This window comes from Bufo bufo, chromosome 2 (assembly GCF_905171765.1).
Source record: "Bufo bufo chromosome 2, aBufBuf1.1, whole genome shotgun sequence".
Classification (NCBI taxonomy): Eukaryota; Metazoa; Chordata; class Amphibia; order Anura; family Bufonidae; genus Bufo; species Bufo bufo.
Window position 1 is genome coordinate 12,110,509 of NC_053390.1, and position 24,063 is coordinate 12,134,571.

Consider the following 24,063-nt stretch of genomic DNA (forward strand, 5'->3'; position numbering starts at 1 on the left):
GAAGCAATTTCACTGCAGGGTCTCCAATCGGAAGGCAGAGGGAGCTGCATCCCTCTGCCTTACCTCAGATAGGCAGCAATCGCTGTTGAAGGCGGCATCTGAGTGGTTAAGTGACAGGGTTCGGTGCGAATGCCATTCCCCGTCATTGTAGCAAGGTGCCGACTGTATTATATATCCAGCACCCACAGTGTATGGATTGGGCTCAGTGAGGATAGGTCATCTATCTTGCTGCACAACCATTTTAATCTCGTGTTGTCCATTACATGAGGACGCACTTGATGGTCTCACTATGTGAGGTACATGGTTTTATCAATTTGGGCTTCCATGTGCATCACATTAATTCCATCATGTGCCTCCACATATTAATCCTGTTGCCCATTATGTGAGAAGGTATTCGATTGTGTTACTCTATTAGTGTGAGGCACTTGGTTTTATTAATTTGTACTTCCTTGTGCCTCACATTAATAGTAAGTGCCTCATCAAGTACCTCTTCACATAATGGGCAACATGGGGTTACTGTGGGTATTTCTTAGTGTTATTTTATTTGTTATCGAATAACGTCATTCTTTAATTGGAATCGAAATCAAAGTCCAAATTCTGGAATTGTGATCGTATCCTGTGATTTCTCTCATGACTATCACGATCTGATTTTTGCGTAAAACATTGCTCACATTCTGAACATGAATACGGCTTCTTTACTGTGTGACGTAGCGCATGTTTAACAAGATTTTGTCTATGTGTAAAATGTTTCCCACATTCTGAACATGAAAAAGGTTTCTCTCCTCTGTGACTTCTCTGATGTGCAGCAAGACTTGGTTTCTGTGTAAAACATTTCCCACATTCTGAACATGAATACGGCTTCTCTCCTGTGTGACATAGCGCATGTTTAACAAGAGTTTGTCTAAGTGTAAAACATTTCCCACATTCTGAACATGAAAAAGGTTTCTCTCCTGTGTGACTTCTTTTATGTTTAACAAGATATGAATTATCTGTAAAATATTTCCCACATTCTGAACAGAAGTATGGCTTCTCCCCTGTGTGCATTCTCTGATGTGTAACAAGACTTGATTTAGCATTAAAACATTTCCCACATTCTGAACATGAATACGGCTTCTCTCCTGTGTGAATTCTCTCATGTCTGACAAGATAGAATTTATCTTGAAAAAATTTCCCACATTCTGAACATGAATACGGCTTCTCTCCTGTGTGACTTTTTTCATGTCTAACAAGATGTGATTTACATGAAAAACATTTCCCACATTCTACACATGAATTTGGCTTCTTTACTTTGTGACTTCTCTCATGTCGAACAAGTGCTGATTTATATGCAAAATATTTCCCACATTGTGGACATGAAAACGGCTTCTCCCGTGTGCGAATTCTTCTGTCTGTAGAAAGACTTGATCTATTTGAGATCTCTTGAAACCTTTCACCCCCTTTCTGAATGGCACTTGTGGTAGCAACCTGTGATTGGTCAGAAGATTCCTCATGAACAGAAGGATTATATGATAGATCTGTAGTGTGAAGTCCTGGATGTACATTAAGGTTTTCTCCTGAAGAGCACTGCATGTTGTCTTCATCTTCTGCTTTATAATTTAGTGATAACATGAAGTTTCCTTCAGAATTCTTATGGTAATTTTCTGCTAAAGATACAAAATGAAATTTTGTATACGCTACACATGACGGGTCTTCCCTTGTGATATAAGAGGCTGGTGCTCCTCCATTACATGTCACTGCACACACGTGTATACACTGCACATGACGGCTCTTATCTTGTGATATAAGAGGCTGGTGTCCTCCATTACATGTCACTGCACACACGTGTATACACTGCACATGACGGCTCTTACCTTGTGATATAAGAGGCTGGTGCTCCTCCATTACAGGTCACTGCACACACGTGTATACACTGCACATGACGGCTCTTACCTTGTGATATAAGAGGCTGGTGCTCCTCCATTACATGTCACTGCACACACGTGTATACACTGCACATGACGGCTCTTACCCTGTGATATAAGAGGCTGGTGCTCCTCCATTACATGTCACTGCACACACGTGTATACACTGCACATGACGGGTCTTACCTTGTGATATAAGAGGCTGGTGCTCCTCCATTACATGTCACTGCACACACGTGTATACACTGCACATGACGGGTCTTACCTTGTGATATAAGAGGCTGGTGCTCCTCCATTACATGTCACTGCACACACGTGTATACACTGCACATGACAGGTCTTACCTTGTGATATAAGAGGCTGGTGCTCCTCCATCATGGCCTCCTTGTACAGGTCCTTGTGTCCTTCTATATACTCCCACTCCTCCATGGAGAAATAGACAGTGACGTCCTGACACCTTATAGGAACCTGACAACACAATGACACCGTCATCACCCAGACCCCTCCAGTGCTGTTACTGGAGAATTTCCCAGCATTCCCAGCAGTGTCACCTCTCCAGTCAGCAGCTCCATCATCTTGTGGGTGAGTTTTAGGATCTTCTGCTCATGTATCAGGGGGTGAGGGGGAGGCTCTGTGATGGGGGGAGGGGTCCTGCTCCGCCCTCCTGACTCCTGGAGATGGATGATGGGAGTCACACAGTCCCCCGATGTCTTCTTCACTATTGTGTACTCCTGTGGATGGAGAGAGACACTTAGGGAATAAACCCTTCAGGGGCCATGTGCTCTCCTCCGGCCCTCTCCTCCTGGTACAACGTGCCTACTTACCTTCTCATGGCTCCTACAACATGACTATTGGTCACTGGTCACATGACACATCACTCACCATACTGGGGGCTGATCTTCAGGTTCTCCATCACTTGGAAGGTCTGGGGGCCGTTCTCCAGGACCCTGGACTCTTCCTGTCACTTCCTATGATGGATTCTCCTTCCCGATGTCTGACTTGTTACAGAATACAATAAAGAGGAGAGAAATCTAGAAAAGTTTACCTCTCCGCTCAGCAGGGAGATGATCTCCAAGGTGAGGTCTAATATTCTTCTGCTGATCTCCTTCCTTGGTGGCTCATTCAGGAGAAGGCTCGTATTGCTGGTTTTCTTCATGATGCCTCCAAAATAAAATAATAAAGGTTAATCAGTGAGTGCCATGTCCCCGATAATGAGGCCGAGAGAAAGTATAACTCATTCCACAAAACTGAGACCCTCATAAAGCTGCACTGATGTGAAAACTCTGAGCTCCGTGTGTATCTAAGCTCCTGGCAGTGCAGTGTGTGGAGGCAGAAGACTCTGAGCTCCGTGTGTATCTAAGCTCCTGGCAGTGCAGTGTGTGAAGGCAGGAGACTGAGCTCCGTGTGTATCTAAGCTCCTGGCAGTGCAGTGTGTGGAGGCAGGAGACTCTGAGCTCCGTGTGTATCTAGGATCCTGGCAGTGCAGTGTGTGGAGGCAGGAGACTCTGAGCTCCGTGTGCATCTAAGCTCCCGGCAGTGCAGTGTGTGGAGGCGGGAGACTCTGAGCTCCGTGTGCATCTAAGCTCCCGGCAGTGCAGTGTGTGGAGACAGGAGACTCTGAGCTCTGTGTGTATCTAAGCTCGTGGCAGTGCAGTGTGTGGAGGCAGGAGACTCTGAGCTCCGTGTGTATCTAAGCTCGTGGCAGTGCAGTGTGTGGAGGCAGGAGACTCTGAGCTCCGTGTGTATCTAAGCTCCTGGCAGTGCAGTGTGTGGAGGCAGGAGACTCTGAGCTCTGTGTGTATCTAAGCTCCTGGCGGTGCAGTGTGTGGAGGCAGGAGACATGTCCTGAGTATCTCGGCCCCCCGGTCCGGTGCTGGTCGGCGCACAGAACACTGCACACACGGAGGAGAATACACGTCTGTAAATCAGGCCTAAAATGGCTGTACACCTTCAATATCGGTCAGATTAACCCTTCTTCTCCTGGAAGTTCTTCTCTCATACAAATACTGCGGCGTCAGCTCCTATGTCTTCTGGATGGGGGAAGCAGCGAGCTGCTGTCAGACACCGCTAGTGGCGGCGAGAAGGGGGCATGCTGAATTCATCGTGCCCAGTGCCGAGGGTCCGCCAGTGGAAGTGATTCTGGGGGCCACCAATACTTACCAACGTCGTAGTTGGTAAATTTGGGGCATGTAAGCCCTGCCTTCGAAAACGTCCCCAACCCAAGTGTGACGCCCACTTTTGGGCGGGGCTTACATAAGCTCCAATCAGTTTTGGCCTGAGACAGAAGGAATCAGTAGGTCAGTCCCTGCAAACTCAGGACTCTGGGCGAGTATGAGCCCGTCCTAAAGCTAAACGGAGGCGCTGCCTTATATTGTTAGGCCTCAGACACAGGAACGTCTGTATTGTAGCCACAACACAATGCACATGACGGCTCTTACCCTGTGATATAAGAGGCTGGTGCTCCTCCATTACATGTCACTGCACACACGTGTACACACTGCACATGACGGCTCTTACCTTGTGATATAAGAGGCTGGTGCTCCTCCATTACATGTCACTGCACACACGTGTATACACTGCACATGACGGGTCTTACCTTGTGATATAAGAGGCTGGAGCTCCTCCATTACATGTCACTGCACACACGTGTATACACTGCACATGACGGCTCTTACCTTGTGATATAAGAGGCTGGTGCTCCTCCATTACATGTCACTGCACACACGTGTATACACTGCACATGACGGCTCTTACCTTGTGATATAAGAGGCTGGTGCTCCTCCATTACATGTCACTGCACACACGTGTATACACTGCACATGACGGCTCTTACCTTGTGATATAAGAGGCTGGTGCTCCTCCATTACATGTCACTGCACACACGTGTATACACTGCACATGACGGCTCTTACCTTGTGATATAAGAGGCTGGTGCTCCTCCATTACATGTCACTGCACACACGTGTATACACTGCACATGACGGCTCTTACCTTGTGATATAAGAGGCTGGTGCTCCTCCATTACATGTCACTGCACACACGTGTATACACTGCACATGACGGGTCTTACCTTGTGATATAAGAGGCTGGTGCTCCTTCATTACATGTCACTGCACACACGTGTATACACTGCACATGACGGCTCTTACCTTGTGATATAAGAGGCTGGTGCTCCTCCATTACATGTCACTGCACACACGTGTATACACTGCACATGACGGCTCTTACCTTGTGATATAAGAGGCTGGTGCTCCTTCATTACATGTCACTGCACACACGTGTATACACTGCACATGACGGCTCTTACCTTGTGATATAAGAGGCTGGTGCTCCTCCATTACATGTCACTGCACACACGTGTATACACTGCACATGACGGCTCTTACCTTGTGATATAAGAGGCTGGTGCTCCTTCATTACATGTCACTGCACACACGTGTATACACTGCACATGACGGCTCTTACCTTGTGATATAAGAGGCTGGTGCCCCTCCATCATGGTCTCCTTGTACAGGTCCTTGTGTCCTTCTATATACTCCCACTCCTCCATGGAGAAATAGACAGTGACGTCCTGACACCTTATAGGAACCTGACAACACAATGACACCGTCATCACCCAGACCCCTCCAGTGCTGTTACTGGAGAATTTCCCAGCATTCCCAGCAATGTCACCTCTCCAGTCAGCAGCTCCATCATCTTGTGGGTGAGTTCTAGGATCTTCTGCTCATGTATCAGGGGGTGAGGGGGAGGCTCTGTGATGGGGGGAGGGGTCCTGCTCCGCCCTCCTGACTCCTGGAGATGGATGATGGGAGTCACACAGTCCCCCGATGTCTTCTTCACTATTGTGTACTCCTGTGGATGGAGAGAGACACTTAGGGAATAAACCCTTCAGGGGCCATGTGCTCTCCTCCGGCCCTCTCCTCCTGGTACAACGTGCCTACTTACCTCCTCATGGCTCCTACAACATGACTATTGGTCACTGGTCACATGACACATCACTCACCATACTGGGGGCTGATCTTCAGGTTCTCCGTCACTTGGAAGGTCTGGAGGCCGTTCTCCAGGACCCTGGACTCTTCCTATCACTTCCTATGATGGATTCTCCTTCCCGATGTCTGACTTGTTACAGAATACAATAAAGAGGAGAGAAATCTGGAAAAGTTTACCTCTCCGCTCAGCAGGGAGATGATCTCCAAGATGAGGTCTAATATTCTTCTGCTGATCTCCTTCCTGTCCATCCTTGGTGGTCGTTCAGGAGAAGAGGAGAGAACTGGAGGAGCTGGAGGCTTCTAGTACTGCAGGCGCCTTTATGAGAAGAGGAGAGGAAATCATCCAGGGGACAAGACCAGATGTCACCTCCAGAACCGCACTTCCTGAGCCTGGAGGAGCCCCGCTTCTCAGAGCCCCCACCACATGGATTCCAGGGGCCCCAACATGGAGATCTCTGGTGGCTCCACAGGAGATAAATGTCTGATAGATGCAGGTCCCACCTCTGGGCTGTGCTCAGCTGTGTCCAGAACTCCTAGAGAAGAGACTGGAGAGAGCTGAGCTCAGGCCGGGCCCCCGCTCCATTCATTCTCCTCCTGGAGGCAGGGGCCCCTCACCAGGACAGTCAGGGGCCAGCGAATGATGACAACCCCCACTATCCCCACTACTCCTCCCCCATCATACTAAGCTGAGGAGCGGAGAAGGATTCCTTGTGTGTAATGGAGGAGAATCTCCAGAGGTGACATGTCTGAGCTCTCCACCACACTGTCTCCTCACAGCTCATCTTACCTGCAGGCTGGAGGAATGGCTGATACCAGAGAGAACAAGAGCCCTGACTACCGACCAGGACCTGCCCAGTATCTGCTGCACTGCCAGAGCTGAAGGACCTGCGGTGACGTCACCATCATGTGATCAGTGCAGGGGGCGGGGCTCAGCAGTGACTACCGACCAGGACCTGCCCAGTATCTGCTGCACTGCCAGAGCTGAAGGACCTGCGGTGACCTCACCGTCATGTGATCAGTGCAGGGGGCGGGGCTCAGCTGTGGTGAGAGGAGAAGAGGTGTGAAGGACCTGGGTTGACGTCACCGTCATGTGATCAGTGCAGGGGCGGGGCTCAGCTGTGACTACCGACCAGGACCTGCCCAGTATCTGCTGCCAGAGCTGAAGGACCTGGGGTGACGGCACTGTCATGTGATCAGTGCAAGGGGCGGGGCTCAGCAGAGAAGAGGTGTGAAGGACCTGGGTTGACGTCACCGTCATGTGATCAGTGCAGGGGGCGGGGCTCAGCAGTGACTACCGACCAGGACCTGCCCAGTATCTGCTGCACTGCCGGGAGATGCTAGAGTGGAGTTGTTAGAAGGAGGTCTGTGACATCACTGGTCCTTCATGGTCACATGACTAAATGTGGGAAGTGCTGACAAACCCGGTATTTTGCCACTTTTCTATACCCGGAAGTGATGTAGCTGCACCGGAAGTAACGTGGACGCGTTGGAATCAGCTGGAGGAGGGGGTGTGCGCGCTGCGCAAGCACATTCGGCTAAAGTATGTTAATCTGGCAGAACGCCCCTGCATTTTCCCAGCCCTCCATTTCTTTACCATCCATCTCTTTCTTTACTATCAATAGCGGCATAGAGTTAGTTTTAGCAAATGCCGAGCGCAGCGAAACCGAGCCCGATGCGTGGCAAGCGAAGCGAGCCTGCGAGGGTACAAATTAATGTAGATAACGGGCTTGCGGCGTTCTGCCAGATTACTATACTTTAGCCGAATGCGCTTGCGCAACGCGCATACCCCCTCCTCCAGCTTATTCCAACGCGTCCACGTGACTTCCGGTGCAGGCTCCAGACAGTAGATGGCCTTCGTGCGGCCGTCTTCACCACTTGGAGAAATGTTCCCACTCAACTCATGGAAACGCTTGCATCAAGCATGCCGAAACAATAACGGCGGAGCTACTCATTACTGAGCTCATGTTTGGAAGTTGGATTTCTGTTTTGGGGGGGGTTTAGTTTTTTTTTGGAGGTGTGGTCCTAAATAGTGTTGAGCGAACTTGTGTTTTAAGTTCGGCGTCTAAAGTTCGGGTTTTTCAAGAATCGCATTATGGATTCCGCTACCACGGACCATAAGTTATGGTCCGTTGGTAGCGGAATCCATAACGCGATTCTTCGATAACCCGAACTTTAGACGCCGAACTTAAAACACAAGTTCGCTCAACACTAGTCCTAAACTTTTGATCAGCTGAAAAACAGCCTGTTTCAGTTTATTCGTTGTTTTCATTACATTGAATGCTCAAAAAATGTTTTGTCTCCCTCCCATCTCTTCTTGTTGCATGTTGAAGCTCTACTTGGAACCTCGTTAACATCCAGCCATGCTAAATAGGGTTTTTTACTATTTTTCAAGTGGTCTTAAACCTTTGATCAGGACTGTACTTCCCTCCATCAGGCTGGCAGCGATGCGATGCAGGCCTCTATCCTCTGATAGGCCCTGCACCTCTCTAGTGCCGGCAGCCTATCAGAGGAACGGGGAAGGGAGACACCTCTCTCCTGCCCCATAGCATCCATCTGGATCCCTGTCCTGAGGATGACGATTCAGATTACTATAGAGATAAGCGCTTCCACAATAGAAGCGCTCATCTCACTGTGCCCTGCTGCCACCCCCCAATTATCACCAGGGCCGCGCTGCCTGGGGCGATTGCCGCACCTTGCCTAATTGGGCAATGGAACACCCCCCCCCCCCCCCTACAGCCCTGCTCTAGTTCTATCTGTGTCCATCACCGAGCAATGTGACCAAAAGGGGTTGATTAAAGGAGATATTAAAATTCCCCCACTCCTTCAGTACAAAGGCGAGCAACTTTACACTGGTTACCGGCCCCCTGTACCGGTCACATGACAGTGACATCGCACCAGGTCCTTCCCCACCTCTTCTCCTCTCCACTGGAGAGCTCCGCCCTCTGTACCGGTCACATGACGATGCCATTGACACAGGTCCTTCACCACCTCCTCTCTCCACTGCTGAGACCCGCCCCTTGCACTGATCACATGACAGTGACCTCACCCGAGATCCTTCCCTACGTCTTCTCCTCCCCACTGCTGAGCCCCACCCCCTGCACTAATCACATGAAAGTGATGTCACCCGAGGTCCTTCACCACCTCTTATCCTTTCCACTGCTGAGCCCCGCCCCTGCACTGATCACATGGCGGTGACGTCACCCCAGGTCCTTCAGCTCTGGCAGTGCAGCAGATACTGGGCAGGTCCTGGTCGGTAGTCACTGCTGAGCCCCGCCCCCTGCACTGATCACATGACGGTGACGTCACCGCAGGTCCTTCAGCTCTGGCAGTGCAGCAGATACTGGGCAGGTCCTGGTCGGTAGTCAGGGCTCTTGTTCTCTCTGGTATCAGCCATTCCTCCAGCCTGCAGGTAAGATGAGCTGTGAGGAGACAGTGTGGTGGAGAGCTCAGACATGTCACCTCTGGAGATTCTCCTCCATTACACACAAGGAATCCTTCTCCGCTCCTCAGCTTAGTATGATGGGGGAGGAGTAGTGGGGGTTGTCATCATTCGCTGGCCCCTGACTGTCCTGGTGAGGGGCCCCTGCCTCCAGGAGAAGAATGAATGGAGCGGGGCCCGGCCTGAGCTCAGCTCTCTCCAGTCTCTTCTCTAGGAGTTCTGGACACAGCTGAGCACAGCCCAGAGGTGGGACCTGCATCTATCAGACATTTATCTCCTGTGGAGCCACCAGAGATCTCCATGTTGGGGCCTCTGGGATCCATGTGGTGGGGGCTCTGAGAAGCGGGGCCCCTCCAGGCTCAGGAAGTGCGGTTCTGGAGGTGACATCTGGTCTTGTCCCCTGGATGATTTCCTCTCCTCTTCTCATAAAGGCGCCTGCAGTACTAGAAGCCTCCAGCTCCTCCAGTTCTCTCCTCTTCTCCTGAACGACCACCAAGGATGGACAAGAAGGAGATCAGCAGAAGAATATTAGACCTCACCTTGGAGATCATCTCCCTGCTGAGCGGAGAGGTAAACTTTTCTAGATTTCTCTCCTCTGTATTGTATTCTGTAACAAGTCAGACATCGGGAAGGAGAATCCATCATAGGAAGTGATAGGAAGAGTCCAGGGTCCTGGAGAACGTCCTCCAGACCTTCCAAGTGACGGAGAACCTGAAGATCAGCCCCCAGTATGGTGAGTGATGTGTCATGTGACCAGTGACCAATAGTCATGTTGTAGGAGCCATGAGGAGGTAAGTAGGCACGTTGTACCAGGATGAGAGGCCGGAGGAGAGCACATGGCCCCTGAAGGGTTTATTCCCTAAGTGTCTCTCTCCATCCACAGGAGTACACAATAGTGAAGAAGACATCGGGGGACTGTGTGACTCCCATCATCCATCTCCAGGAGTCAGGAGGGCGGAGCAGGACCCCTCCCCCCATCACAGAGCCTCCCCCTCACCCCCTGATACATGAGCAGAAGATCCTAAAACTCACCCACAAGATGATGGAGCTGCTGACTGGAGAGGTGACACTGCTGGGAATGCTGGGAAATTCTCCAGTAACAGCACTGGAGGGGTCTGGGTGATGACGGTGTCATTGTGTTGTCAGGTTCCTATAAGGTGTCAGGACGTCACTGTCTATTTCTCCATGGAGGAGTGGGAGTATATAGAAGGACACAAGGACCTGTACAAGGAGGCCATGATGGAGGAGCACCAGCCTCTTATATCACAGGGTAAGAGCCGTCATGTGCAGTGTATACACGTGTGTGCAGTGACATGTAATGGAGGAGCACCAGCCTCTTATATCACAAGGTAAGAGCCGTCATGTGCAGTGTATACACGTGTGTGCAGTGACATGTAATGGAGGAGCACCAGCCTCTTATATCACAAGGTAAGAGCCGTCATGTGCAGTGTATACACGTGTGTGCAGTGACATGTAATGGAGGAGCACCAGCCTCTTATATCACAGGGTAAGAGCCGTCATGTGCAGTGTATACACGTGTGTGCAGTGACATGTAATGGAGGAGCACCAGCCTCTTATATCACAAGGTAAGAGCCGTCATGTGCAGTGTATACATGTGTGTACAGTGACATGTAATGGAGGAGCACCAGCCTCTTATATCACAGGGTAAGACCCGTCATGTGCAGTGTATACACGTGTGTGCAGTGACATGTAATGGAGGAGCACCAGCCTCTTATATCACAGGGTAAGAGCCGTCATGTGCAGTGTATACACGTGTGTGCAGTGACATGTAATGGAGGAGCACCAGCCTCTTATATCACAAGGTAAGAGCCGTCATGTGCAGTGTATACATGTGTGTACAGTGACATGTAATGGAGGAGCACCAGCCTCTTATATCACAAGGTAAGAGCCGTCATGTGCAGTGTATACACGTGTGTGCAGTGACATGTAATGGAGGAGCACCAGCCTCTTATATGACAGGGTAAGACCCGTCATGTGCAGTGTGTACACGTGTGTGCAGTGACATGTAATGGAGGAGCACCAGCCTCTTATATCACAAGGCAAGAGCCGTCATGTGCAGTGTGTACACGTGTGTGCAGTGACATGTAATGGAGGAGCACCAGCCTCTTATATCACAAGGTAAGAGCCGTCATGTGCAGTGTATACACGTGTGTGCAGTGACATGTAATGGAGGAGCACCAGCCTCTTATATCACATGTTAAGACCCGTCATATGCAGTGTATACACTTGTGTGCAGTGACATGTAATGGAGGAGCACCAGCCTCTTATATCACAAGGTAAGAGCCGTCATGTGCAGTGTATACACTTGTGTGCAGTGACATGTAATGAGGAGCACCAGCCTCTTATATCATAAGGTAAGAGCCGTCATGTGCAGTGTATACACGTGTGTGCAGTGACATGTAATGGAGGAGCACCAGCCTCTTATATCACAAGGCAAGTGCCGTCATGTGCAGTGTGTACACGTGTGTGCAGTGACATGTAATGGAGGAGCACCAGCCTCTTATATCACAAGGTAAGAGCCGTCATGTGCAGTGTATACACGTGTGTGCAGTGACATGTAATGGAGGAGCACCAGCCTCTTATATCACATGTTAAGACCCGTCATGTGCAGTGTATACACGTGTGTGCAGTGACATGTAATGGAGGAGCACCAGCCTCTTATATCACAAGGTAAGAGCCGTCATGTGCAGTGTATACACTTGTGTGCAGTGACATGTAATGAGGAGCACCAGCCTCTTATATCATAAGGTAAGAGCCGTCATGTGCAGTGTATACACGTGTGTGCAGTGACATGTAATGGAGGAGCACCAGCCTCTTATATCATAAGGTAAGACCTGTCATGTGCAGTGTATACACGTGTGTGCAGTGACATGTAATGGAGGAGCACCAGCCTCTTATATCACAAGGTAAGACCCGTCATGTGCACTGTATACACGTGTGTGCAGTGACATGTAATGGAGGAGCACCAGCCTCTTATATCACAAGGTAAGAGCCGTCATGTGCAGTGTATACACGTGTGTGCAGTGACATGTAATGGAGGAACACCAGCCTCTTATATCACAGGGTAAGAGCCGTCATGTGCAGTGTATACACGTGTGTGCAGTGACATGTAATGGAGGAGCTCCACAGTTTCTTCTCACATTACATTAGAGGCTACGTGTTCTTCATATGTCAGTCATATCCATAGGGCTCCAGTCACATGATGAGAGCGTGTCTTTCTGGCCTCCATCGGGCCGGTATAGTAGACTATACTACAGAGACGTCTTGTACAATCTGTATTCTGCATTGTATATACACTCACCTAAAGAATTATTAGGAACACCATACTAATACGGTGTTGGACCCCCTTTTTCCTTCAGAACTGCCTTAATTCTACGTGGCATTGATTCAACAAGGTGCTGATAGCATTCTTTAGAAATGTTTTTCCAGTCTTCAACAGTCCAATTTTGGTGAGCTCGTGCAAATTGTAGCCTCTTTTTCCTATTTGTAGTGGACATGAGTGGTACCCGGTGGGGTCTTCTGCTGTTGTAGCCCATCCGCCTCAAGGTTGTGCGTGTTGTGGCTTCACAAATGCTTTGCTGCATACCTCTGTGACCAATCACATATTGTTACCGCAAGTACAAGTCAGAAAAGGATTAAAAGATTTCATTGTGGTAAAGAATCCATAAACAGTTCAGGACTTTTTACACACCGAAGACGTCACAAAGGAGAGAAAACGTATTCATGTTCAGAATGTTGGAAATGTTTCACACGGAAATCAAGTTTTGTTACACATGAGAGATGTCACACAGGAGAGAAACCATATACATGTTCAGAATGTGGGAAATGTTTTACACGTAAATCAGATCTTGTTACACATGAGAGATGTCACACAGGAGAGAAAGCATACACATGTTTAGAATGTGGGAAACATTTTAGACAGAAATCGCATCTTGTTACACATTAGAGAAGTCACACAGGAGAGAAGCCATATTCATGTTCAGAATGTGGGAAATGTTTTACAGTGGAATCAAATCTTTTTACACATGAGAGATATCACACAGGAGAGAAAGCATATACATGTTCAGAATGTGGAAAATGTTTTAGACAAAAATCACATCTTGTTACACATGAGAGAAGCCATATTCATGTTCAGAATGTGGGAAATGTTTTACAGATAAATCAGGTCTTCTAAAACATAAGTGGAATCACACATGAGAGAAGCTGCATTCAGAATGAGAAAAATGTTTTTGCTTCTAAACCCATAATTAGGGTCATTAGTTAAGTCACACAAGAGAGAAGCCATATGGCCACAATATAACAAAACAATATATCACTGGGTCATAGACATTGTTTTTATTTCAGGTTGTATATTTGGAGTGATTGCAGGTGGCTGAGTGTGGTTTGAAGCAGAGATTCTTAAAGGTTAAGTTTTTGCATTTTAGTACTGCCATTTAAACCCATTTTTTTTTCTCTGCTTGATTAAGGGAAGTGGCCTGGGCAACCAGGTGCTTTAAATTGAACCACTGAACTCCCCAGAGCTTGATCTTCCTGAGTCTAAAACTGGGCTAAGTGGGCTTCTTATTAAGTGGAGTTTAAGACAAGGAGCAGTAAACTAAGGTTGGATATAATTTCCTTGTGTTGTTGGCTTAATTCTAGGTAGTCCTTCAACTACAGCAGACAGGGTCTTATTCTAACTTATATTTACTGTTTTACTTTTTTACTGTTGTAATCCCCATTTAGTATGTGTTGCACAATTGACAACGCAGTCCAGTGCACATCTTGCATGATGTGTGCAGTCCTGGAACAGCCGTTCGAGGGTGTATATCTTTGTTCAAGATGTAAGCAAATTACCCGTTTGGAATCGCAAATCGAGTCTCTAAATGGGCAAGTTGCAACACAGAGAAGCATTGACAATTTGCAAAAGAGTTTGCTTCTCACCGAGCAAGCACTCTTTGGGGTAGATGAGGGGGAGGGTGACAGAGAGGAGGCTTAGGAAAGTGTGGTAGCTAGCTGGGTAACAGTTAGAAAGCGGGGTAGAGGGAAGAGTACCAGGGAGGCTAGCCCTGATCTGACACACCCCAACAAGTTTGGCAGATGAGGGGGCTGTCAGTCCAGGGACAACACTGCTGCAGCCGGACACTTCCTCTGCCAGTGAGGGGAATGTCAGCTCCAGTAAGCAGGGAACCAGGAGAGCAGGGCAGACGGGTGCTGGTAGTGGGAGACTCAATTATTAGGGGAACAGATAGGGCAATCTGTCACAAAGACTGGGATCGCTGAACAGTGTGCTGTCTTCCTGGCGCTAGAGTTCGACACATCCCGGATCGGGTTAACAGATTACTGGGAGGGGCTGGAGAAGATCCAGCGGTCATGGTCCATATCGGAACCGATGACAAAGTTAGAGGTAGGTGGAGAGTCCTTAAAAATGATTTCAGGGATTTAGGTCAAAAGCTTAGGGCAAGGACCTCAAAGGTAGTATTTTCCGAAATACTGCCTGTACCACGGCCACACAAGAAAGGCAGCAGGAGATTAGGGAGATTAACAAGTGGCTCAAGAACTGGTGTAGGAAGGAGGGGTTTGGGTTCCTGGAGAACTGGGCCGACTTCTCTATCGGCTACAGGCTCTATCGTAGGGACGGGCTGCATCTCAATGGGGAAGGGGCAGCTGTGTTGGGGAGAAAAATGGCTAGAAGGTTGGAGGAGTGTTTAAACTAGGGACCGAGGGGGAGGGAAATTACATTATAGGAGGGGAAGATAGTGCAGATAGAGACCGGGGGCAAGGTAGTGGGACTGGGGGAGGAATGGAAGGAGGGACTAGAACAGTTCGGAAGGAAAGGTGTAGGGTAAAAAATATACATAAACCTCTCAAATGTATGTATACTAATGGAATTAGTGATGTGTGAGGATGACTATGACATAGTGGGAATAACTGAGACAAGGCTGGATGATAGCTATGACTGGGCGGTTAATGTACAAGGTTACAGTCTGTTTAGAAAGGATCGTCAAAACCGGAGAGGGGGGGGGGGGGGGGGGTTTGCCTTTATGTAAAGTCCTGTCTAAAGCCCACACTCCGTGAAGATATTAGTGAGGGACCTGAACATGTGGAGTCACTGTGGGTAGAGATACATGTAGCTAAAAACAATAATACATTACTAATAGGAGTTTACTATAAACCCAAAAACTCACAGAAAAAAGTCCGCAAACAACGGCAATCCCCAGCAAAAAATGCGTACAATGGAGGATCATTTTGTGTAAGATGTTCTTGTGGTGCATGCGATCCGCCCCGGCATCCTCCAGTATACGCATTTTTTGCTGGGGATTGCCGTTATCTGCAGACTGCATGCGGAGGAATTGCTCCCCCGGTTATAGACACGCTACAGTGTCTGGGTTTGGAGCATTTTCACCCGTTTTTTTCAGTGAGTTTTTGTCCTTATGTGTATGGAATGTGCCACTTTATTTTGTTGGTAACATTCTTTTGCACCTGGTAGCTTCTGTGTCACATGGTCTGTTGTGGGTGCGGCTCACAGCTTTATCCTACCTCACAGTGCATTGGTGATACCACTATGGAGGCATGTGAGAGTCTGGCTGTGAGTTGGTTCAGACCCTGTTCACACACCACGGGCAGTTGAGTGGTAGGACCCCATGAGTGCTGAGACACCATGACGTGGTGCATGAGGGGCTCCGATATGTTCCTGACTGGAAGATATTGGCAAAGTTCTCAGCTTTTAACATCGGCCTGAGGAATTAGCTAGTATTGTCAGTTGCGTTTCATTTTGGTGCATTTTTTGCAGTGAATTGTGTTTACTATAAACCACCTAATATACCAGAGTCCACAGAAAATCTTCTACTAAACGAGATAGACAAGGCGGCAAATCATGATGAGGTGGTTATTATGTGGGACTTCAACTACCCAGATATAGACTGGGAAACTGAAACTTATATATCTCTTATATATCTCATAAAAGGAAACAGACGTGCAGGTCGGGGGACACCTGGAAAATAGTGACCATAAAGTAATAACCTTCCAATTATCATTCAAAAGAGAGTTTCTACAGGGAGGAACAAAAATACCAAACTTCAAAAAAGCTAAAATTGGCCAACTAAGAGAGGCCATAGGCCTAACTAACTGGGACAAAGTCCTCAAAAATAAAAATACAGCCACAAAATGGGATATCTTTAAAAGCATCCTAAAATCTCATTGTGAGGGGTACATACGTATGGGAATAAAAGGTTAAGGAACAAAAAGAAACCAATGTGGATAAATAGAACTGTAAAGAAAGCAATAAATGACAAAAAGAAAGCATATAAATCACTAAAACAGGAGGGTAGCACGGAAGCGCTGAAAAACTATAAAGAAAAAAATAGAACATGCAAAAAACAAATAAAAGCGGCCAAACTAGAGACAGAGAGATTAATTGCCAAAGAGAGTAAAACTAACCCTAAAATGTTCTTCAATTATATAAATGTTAAAAAGTATAAATCTGAAGGTGTCGGCCCTTTAAAGAGTAATGAGGGGGGAGTCACAAAGAGCGACGAGGAGAAAGCAAAGCTGTTAAATATTTTTTTCTCCAATGTATTCACTGAGGAAAATAAACTGTCAGATGAAATGCAGAATGTAAAAATAAATTCCCCATTAAAAGTGTCCTGTCTGACCCAGGAAGAAGTACAACAACGACTTAAAAAGATCAAAATAGACAAATCGCCAGGACCGGATGGCATACACCCCCGTACCCTAAAGGAATTAAGTAATGTCATAGCCAGACCCTTATTTCTGATATTTGCGGACTCTATACTGACAGGGAATGTCCCACAGGATTGGCGCATGGCAAATGTGGTGCCAATATTCAAAAAGAGTCCAAAAACAGAGCCTGGAAACTATAGGCCGGTAAGTTTAACATCTGTTGTGGGTAAACTGTTTGAAAGTTTTCTAAGAGATGCTATCTTAGAGCATCTCAACGGAAATAAGCAAATAATGCCAAATCAGCATGGCTTCATGAGGGATCGGTCATGTCAAACTAATGTAATCAGTTTCCATGACGAGGTAAGTTCTAGACTTGACAGCGGCGAATCAATGGATGTCGTGTATCTGGACTTCTCCAAAGCATTTGACACTGTACCGCATAAAAGGTTAGTATATAAAATGAGAATGCTCGGACTGGGAGAAAACGTCTGTAAGTGGGTAAGTAACTGGCTGAGGGATAGAAAACAGAGGGTGCTTATTAACGGTACACGCTCAGATTGGGTCACTGTCACTAGTGGGGTACCTCAGGGGTCAGTACTGGAGGGGTCACTGTCACTAGTGGGGTACCTCAGGGGTCCTTATTGGGCCCTATTCTCTTCAATATATTTATTAATGATATGTAGAAGGCTTGCATAGTAAAGTATCAATTTTCGCAGATGACACTAAACTGTGTAAAGTAATTAACACTGAAGAGGACAGTATACTGTATATATACTACAGAGGACAGTATACTGTATATATATACTACAGAGGACAGTATACTGCATATATACTACAGAGGACAGTATACTGTATATATACTACAGAGGACAGTATACTGTATATATACACTACAGAGGACAGTATACTGTATATATACTACAGAGGACAGTATACTGTGTATATATACTACAGAGGACAGTATACTGTATATACACTACAGAGGACAGTATACTGTATATACACTACAGAGGACAGTATACTGTATATATACTATAGCGGACAGTATACTGTATATACTACAGAGGACAGTATACTACTACAGAGCGATCTGGATAAATTGGAGGCTTGGGCAGATAAGTGGCAGATGAGGTTTAACACTGACAAATGTATGGTTATGCATATGGGAAGGAATAATGCAAGTTACCCTTACATACTAAATGGTAAAACACTTGGTAACACTGACATGGAAAAGAATCTAAGAATTTTAATAGACGGCAAACTAAGCTGCAAAAACCAGTGTCAGGCAGCTGCTACCAAGGCCAATAAGATAATGGGTTGCATCAAAAGAGGCATAGATGCCCGTGATAAGAACATAGTCCTACCACCTTACAAATCACTAGTCAGACCACACATGGAGGACTGTGTACAGTTCTTTTTTCGGCCTTATAAACTATGTTACTATGTTATTTCAGTAGAAAAAGAAAAATATATTTGGTGTTCAGCGCTGCAGTCATCTGTTGAAAAGCCTTTAGTGGCGTATATAAGTAGAAAATGAAAAATGTATTCTCAGTTCACTGCTGCACTTATATGTGGTAAAGCCTTTAGTGGCGTATTTCAGTAGAAAACCCCCCAGAATTTTTTTTTAGGGGTGTTTTAATTTCCTTTTCATTTATTTATTATATATACACAGGGAGTGCAGAATTATTAGGCAAGTTGTATTTTTGAGGATTAATTTTATTATTGAACAACAACCATGTTCTCAATGAACCCAAAAAACTCATTAATATCAAAGCTGAATATTTTTGGAAGTAGTTTTTAGTTTGTTTTTAGTTTTAGCTATTTTAGGGGGATATCTGTGTGTGCAGGTGACTATTACTGTGCATAATTATTAGGCAACTTAACAAAAAACAAATATATACCAATTTCAATTATTTATTTTTACCAGTGAAACCAATATAACATCTCAACATTCACAAATATACATTTCTGACATTCAAAAACAAAGCAAAAACAAATCAGTGACCAATATAGCCACCTTTCTTTGCAAGGACACTCAAAAGCCTGCCATCCATGGATTCTGACAGTGTTTTGATCTGTTCACCATCAACATTGCGTGCAGCAGCAACCACAGCCTCCCAGACACTGTTCAGAGAGGTGTACTGTTTTCCCTCCTTGTAAATCTCACATTTGATGATGGACCACAGGTTCTCAATGGGGTTCAGATCAGGTGAACAAGGAGGCCATGTCATTAGATTTTCTTCTTTTATACCCTTTCTTGCCAGCCACGCTGTGGAGTACTTGGACGCGTGTGATGGAGCATTGTCCTGCATGAAAATCATGTTTTTCTTGAAGGATGCAGACTTCTTCCTGTACCACTGCTTGAAGAAGGTGTCTTCCAGAAACTGGCAGTAGGACTGGGAGTTGAGCTTGACTCCATCCTCAACCCGAAAAGGCCCCACAAGCTCATCTTTGATGATACCAGCCCAAACCAGTACTCCACCTCCACCTTGCTGGCGTGTGAGTCGGACTGGAGCTCTCTGCCCTTTACCAATCCAGCCACGGGCCCATCCATCTGGCCCATCAAGACTCACTCTCTTTTCATCTGTCCATAAAACCTTAGAAAAATCAGTCTTGAGATATTTCTTGGCCCAGTCTTGACGTTTCAGCTTGTGTGTCTTGTTCAGTGGTGGTCGTCTTTAAGCCTTTCTTACCTTGGCCATGTCTCTGAGTATTGCACACCTTGAGCTTTTGGGCACTCCAGTGATGTTGCAGCTCTGAAATATGGCCAAACTGGTGGCAAGTGGCATCTTGGCAGCTGCACGCTTGACTTTTCTCAGTTCATGGGCAGTTATTTTGCGCCTTGGTTTTTCCACACGCTTCTTGCGACCCTGTTGACTATTTTGAATGAAACGCTTGATTGTTCGATGATCACGCTTCAGAAGCTTTGCAATTTTAAGAGTGCTGCATCCCTCTGCAAGATATCTCACTATTTTTGACTTTTCTGAGCCTGTCAAGTCCTTCTTTTGACCCATTTTGCCAAAGGAAAGGAAGTTGCCTAATAATTATGCACACCTGATATAGGGTGTTGATGTCATTAGACCACACCCCTTCTCATTACAGAGATGCACATCACCTAATATGCTTAATTGGTAGTAGGCTTTCGAGCCTATACAGCTTGGAGTAAGACAACATGCATAAAGAGGATGATGTGGTCAAAATACTCATTTGCCTAATAATTCTGCACTCCCTGTAACAGTATGTCAGACAGAGAACTGCCAGGACCTGCACAGGGGACTGGCAGAGGCCTAATTGTTTGTGGTGCAGGCACAGGTCGTTACAGAGTAAGAGGGTGTGGCAGCAGTCGCAGTGACAGTCCTGAGCTCCAGAGGTCATCTAGCGGTCGTGTCTTGACCAGCAACCCAGCCGTTCTTGATTGGTTAACTCAGTCATCCGCCTTATCCCAAGTAACATCAGACACCCCCAGCCAAGAGTTGGTGTGTTTGTCAGACACAACCCTTAGTTGGCATGGCCCGGGGGCAGGCCCTGTTCCCCCATGTGTCCTCAACCTGCCTCTGTCCTTTTCTGTTCCCTCAGCCAGAGAAGTATTGTATGCTGTGGGCTCAGCCCCACTATACAGCGAGGACGAGCTACTAGAGGACAGTCAGCAGCTACTGCCCAGCCAAGATGTGGAGGAGACATCCGCAGATTCCTCCGCTAGGCGGGCAAGTAGTGATGAGGAGAGTGGCATGGGAGCTGGTGTCGCGAGCGGTCAAGTTCCTGACCCAGAGACCGTTGCAGAGGACATCAGTGACATGCAGACAGTACTCGATGATGATGAAGCCGATCGCACTTGGGTGCCGGGTGAAGAACGGGCATCATCATCAGGAGAAGAGGGTGGCAGCTTGCCGTAAGGCAGAGGCTGAGCCAGCAAGGTGGTAGCATGGCGGTGAGTCAGCAGGGCGGCCGCAGTGGGAGGTCGGGAGCCAAACGTGCACGGCGTAGACCACCCGCTTCGCAGCAGCCTACCTGCCCAGAATAGAGTGGTGCACGGGTTCACGGAAGCAGCGGCGGTAGCAGTCAGTCAGTGTGTACTGTTGGGGGGAAAATCAGCTACTCGGCGTTGTGGCAGTTTTTTGTTAAGCCTCCGGAGGAGGAGGAGGAGGAGGAGGAGGAGGTGAACATGGCCATATGGAGAATATATGGGCAGAAGGTGAAGCGTGGCACCACGGCCCTGCGTCAACATATGCAGCGTCACCATAAAGTGGCCTGGGAGAACCGTGGATCTGATGTGGTAGTCCAGCCTGCTGCAGCAACTGCTGCATCACCCAGTGGCACGTCGCACCCGATTTCAGGCAGTCAAGGCTCCACCACCTCAGCCGCCTAAGAGAGCTGTCTGTCATTGCCATCGTCTGCTGGTCCCGATGCTCCTGCACCTCCTCCTCCTACTCCTCGTCAGTCATTCCATCAGCAATCGATCACCGAAGTGATTGCCAAGAGACAACAGTATGCGTTCACGCATCCAACGGCGCAGAAGCTGAACGTGCTCCTGGCCGGGTTGCTGGTGCTGCAGTCTCTCCCTTTCCAAGTGGTGGACTGTGCACCTGTCAGAGAACTGATGGCTTCTGCCAAGCCGAGGTGGAGAGTCCCAAGCAGTCATTTCTTTGCCAAAAAGGCAGTACCAGCCTTGCACAAATATGTAGAACAGAAGCTGGGCCAGTCCTTGAGCCTGTCGGTGTCTGCCAAAGTGCACTGCAGCGCCGATGTGTGGAGCTGTAACTACGGTCAGGGACAATACATGTCCTTTACGCCTCCACGTTCTCACGCTGCTGGTCCAGCAACAATGTCCGCCTTTGCCTTCTTATCGTCCACCATGACCTCAGCCTCAACTGCAGGTACACTTCACAGTGCCCCTCCAGCATACCACATGTGCAGGGCATGGCGGTGTCACGCTGTTCTGCACCTGGATTGCCTGGGTGAACAAAGTCACACAGGGGAGGAACTGCTCCGTGTGATTAAATAAGAAATAGAATCCTGGCTTTCTCCGCTGCCGCCACCTCCAGGCTCTGTCATTGTGCCACTCGGTCACCTTCTCCTGATGCTGCTGCCACCACCTCCAGACTCTGTCATTGTGCCACCCGGTGGTCTCCAGATGTTCCTGCTGCGATCTCCACACTATGTCATTGTGCCACTCGATGGCTTCCTCATACTGCTGCCACCTTAAGCCTCTGTCATTGTGCAACTCAGTGGCCTTCTCATACTGCTTCCACCTCCAGACTTTGTGATTGTTCCACTCGGTAGCCTTCTCCTGATGCTGATACTGCTGCTGTCACCACCTCCAGACTCTGTCATTGTGCCACTCTGTGGCCTCCTGATGCTGCCGCCACCTCCATAGTGTCATTGTGCCACTCTGTGGTCTCCTCATGCTGCCACCACCTACAGACTCTGTCATTTTGCCATTATATGGCCTCCTGATGCTGCCGCAACCTACAGACCCTGTCATTGGGCCACTCTGTGAACTTCTCATGCTGTTCCTACCCTCCCCACTTCATGACTGTCTATCACTGTAAAACACGTGGCAGTGGATGGAACTTGTGACAGTAAGGTATGTAGGTTTGGCACTATTGGAGTTTGTAAAACTGTCACCTTGTTAACTTCTCTAAGATCATGAACCATCCTGTAACTGACAGGCTGTCCCTTAACTGGTTTCGTCTTTACTGGGAACAGCGGGGTGTTAGCAGGAGATACTGTTTTTATCAATACACCAGCCTGGAGAAAAGCATCAATTTGACTGGCCACTGCTATCTCCTGGGAATGACTGGGGGGTACTGCTTCACTCGAGGGGGCTGTGTCACAACTGAGAGTGGGGGAAACTCTCAGCCGTGCGATGTTAGCGGATGGATGGTTGCTCCTAGGCCAGGATCAGGGAGCAGGTCACCTCCTATCGCGTCCCTAATGCGGACCCTGACTCCTATCCGTATGAGCCAACCCAGAAGGTAGGAGGCCTCATACTCCGGAACCTAGGGTCCCTATTAGCCCTAAGGAAATCCCTGGACTTAGGAGCAGGGTAAGACGACCTGTTCCTCCAGGACACGGACGAACAGGAGTCTCACTGGCCAAGCTGCAAGGAAGGGGGAACAAATACAGACATATGGATATGGCAGGTGAACAACACTAGTTCCAAACCTACCTGCCACAGCCTTGCTGACTGGAACCCATGCACCAGTACTTCTGTCCACACAAACACTAAAGAGATAGCACACCACAAAACACACAGGTAGCCATCCATAGCTGTAATAAACATAGAAAAGATAACACATCAACTTAACATCATACATTGGTTTTATGACCACAAGGGTGGCCCTCACTGGAAGATGGTATAATGGCAGGAGGATGACTCCAGCATATGGCTGAAGTACCCCTCAGCTACAGGCCTCCAGCAGAGGCTAAATAACCCAAGTAGCCACACCCACACACACTGGAAAGGGAATTAACCCTTTCCACACAAGACAGGGTAGTAAAGCCACTTAAAGGGGAATACACACACAATAAACCCCGTGCACATCAGACAGGGAAAGTGCACACATATAAACACACGTTGCCAGGTGCAACCGCATGCACTTGACAGCAAGCTGCCTAGCAATAGCTCAGGCCGCTAGACTGCCAATACTATAATGTTGCCAGCGGCAACCACACGTGAGGCAACATAGTAACAGCACTCACCCAGTGGTTGAACAACAAGAGCAGACCGCGGGCAACTGCATGCGGGTCAAGGAGTCACGACCATAACCATGGTCGTGACAGGCTGACATCCTGGCTTAAGAAGCACAGTGACCGAAGACACGGGGAGTTTCCCTATGTCTGTTTTTTATCTTGACCATAAATCCTTCGGTACCACCTCAAGAACAGCCTGGTCTACAAGGGTTAATTCTGATGGTTCAGTCTCCGGCAGGGCCAGTGTCACTATTAGGGGACATAATACTTCCTATGGGGCCCAGTAGTGTCATTGGGGTAAAAGTGTATGTGGGCTCCCAGTGCTTGCAAAACATCAGTCCCTAAAAGAGGTTGTGGCAGT

The 24,063-nt window shown here is 47.8% G+C and overlaps 1 protein-coding gene across 1 annotated transcript in view; it reads right to left on the minus strand.

Annotated features, from left to right (window-relative positions):
* Positions 1 to 211: 211 nt before the first annotated feature.
* Positions 212 to 24,063, minus strand: part of LOC120992017 (gastrula zinc finger protein XlCGF26.1-like) — a 34,071-nt gene continuing 10,219 nt past the window's right edge. The window contains exon 3 of the mRNA XM_040420781.1: positions 212 to 1,232. Within this exon, the coding sequence (XP_040276715.1) occupies positions 568 to 1,232 (665 nt within the window). The 3' untranslated portion in view covers positions 212 to 567. The remainder of the gene's footprint in view (positions 1,233 to 24,063) is intronic.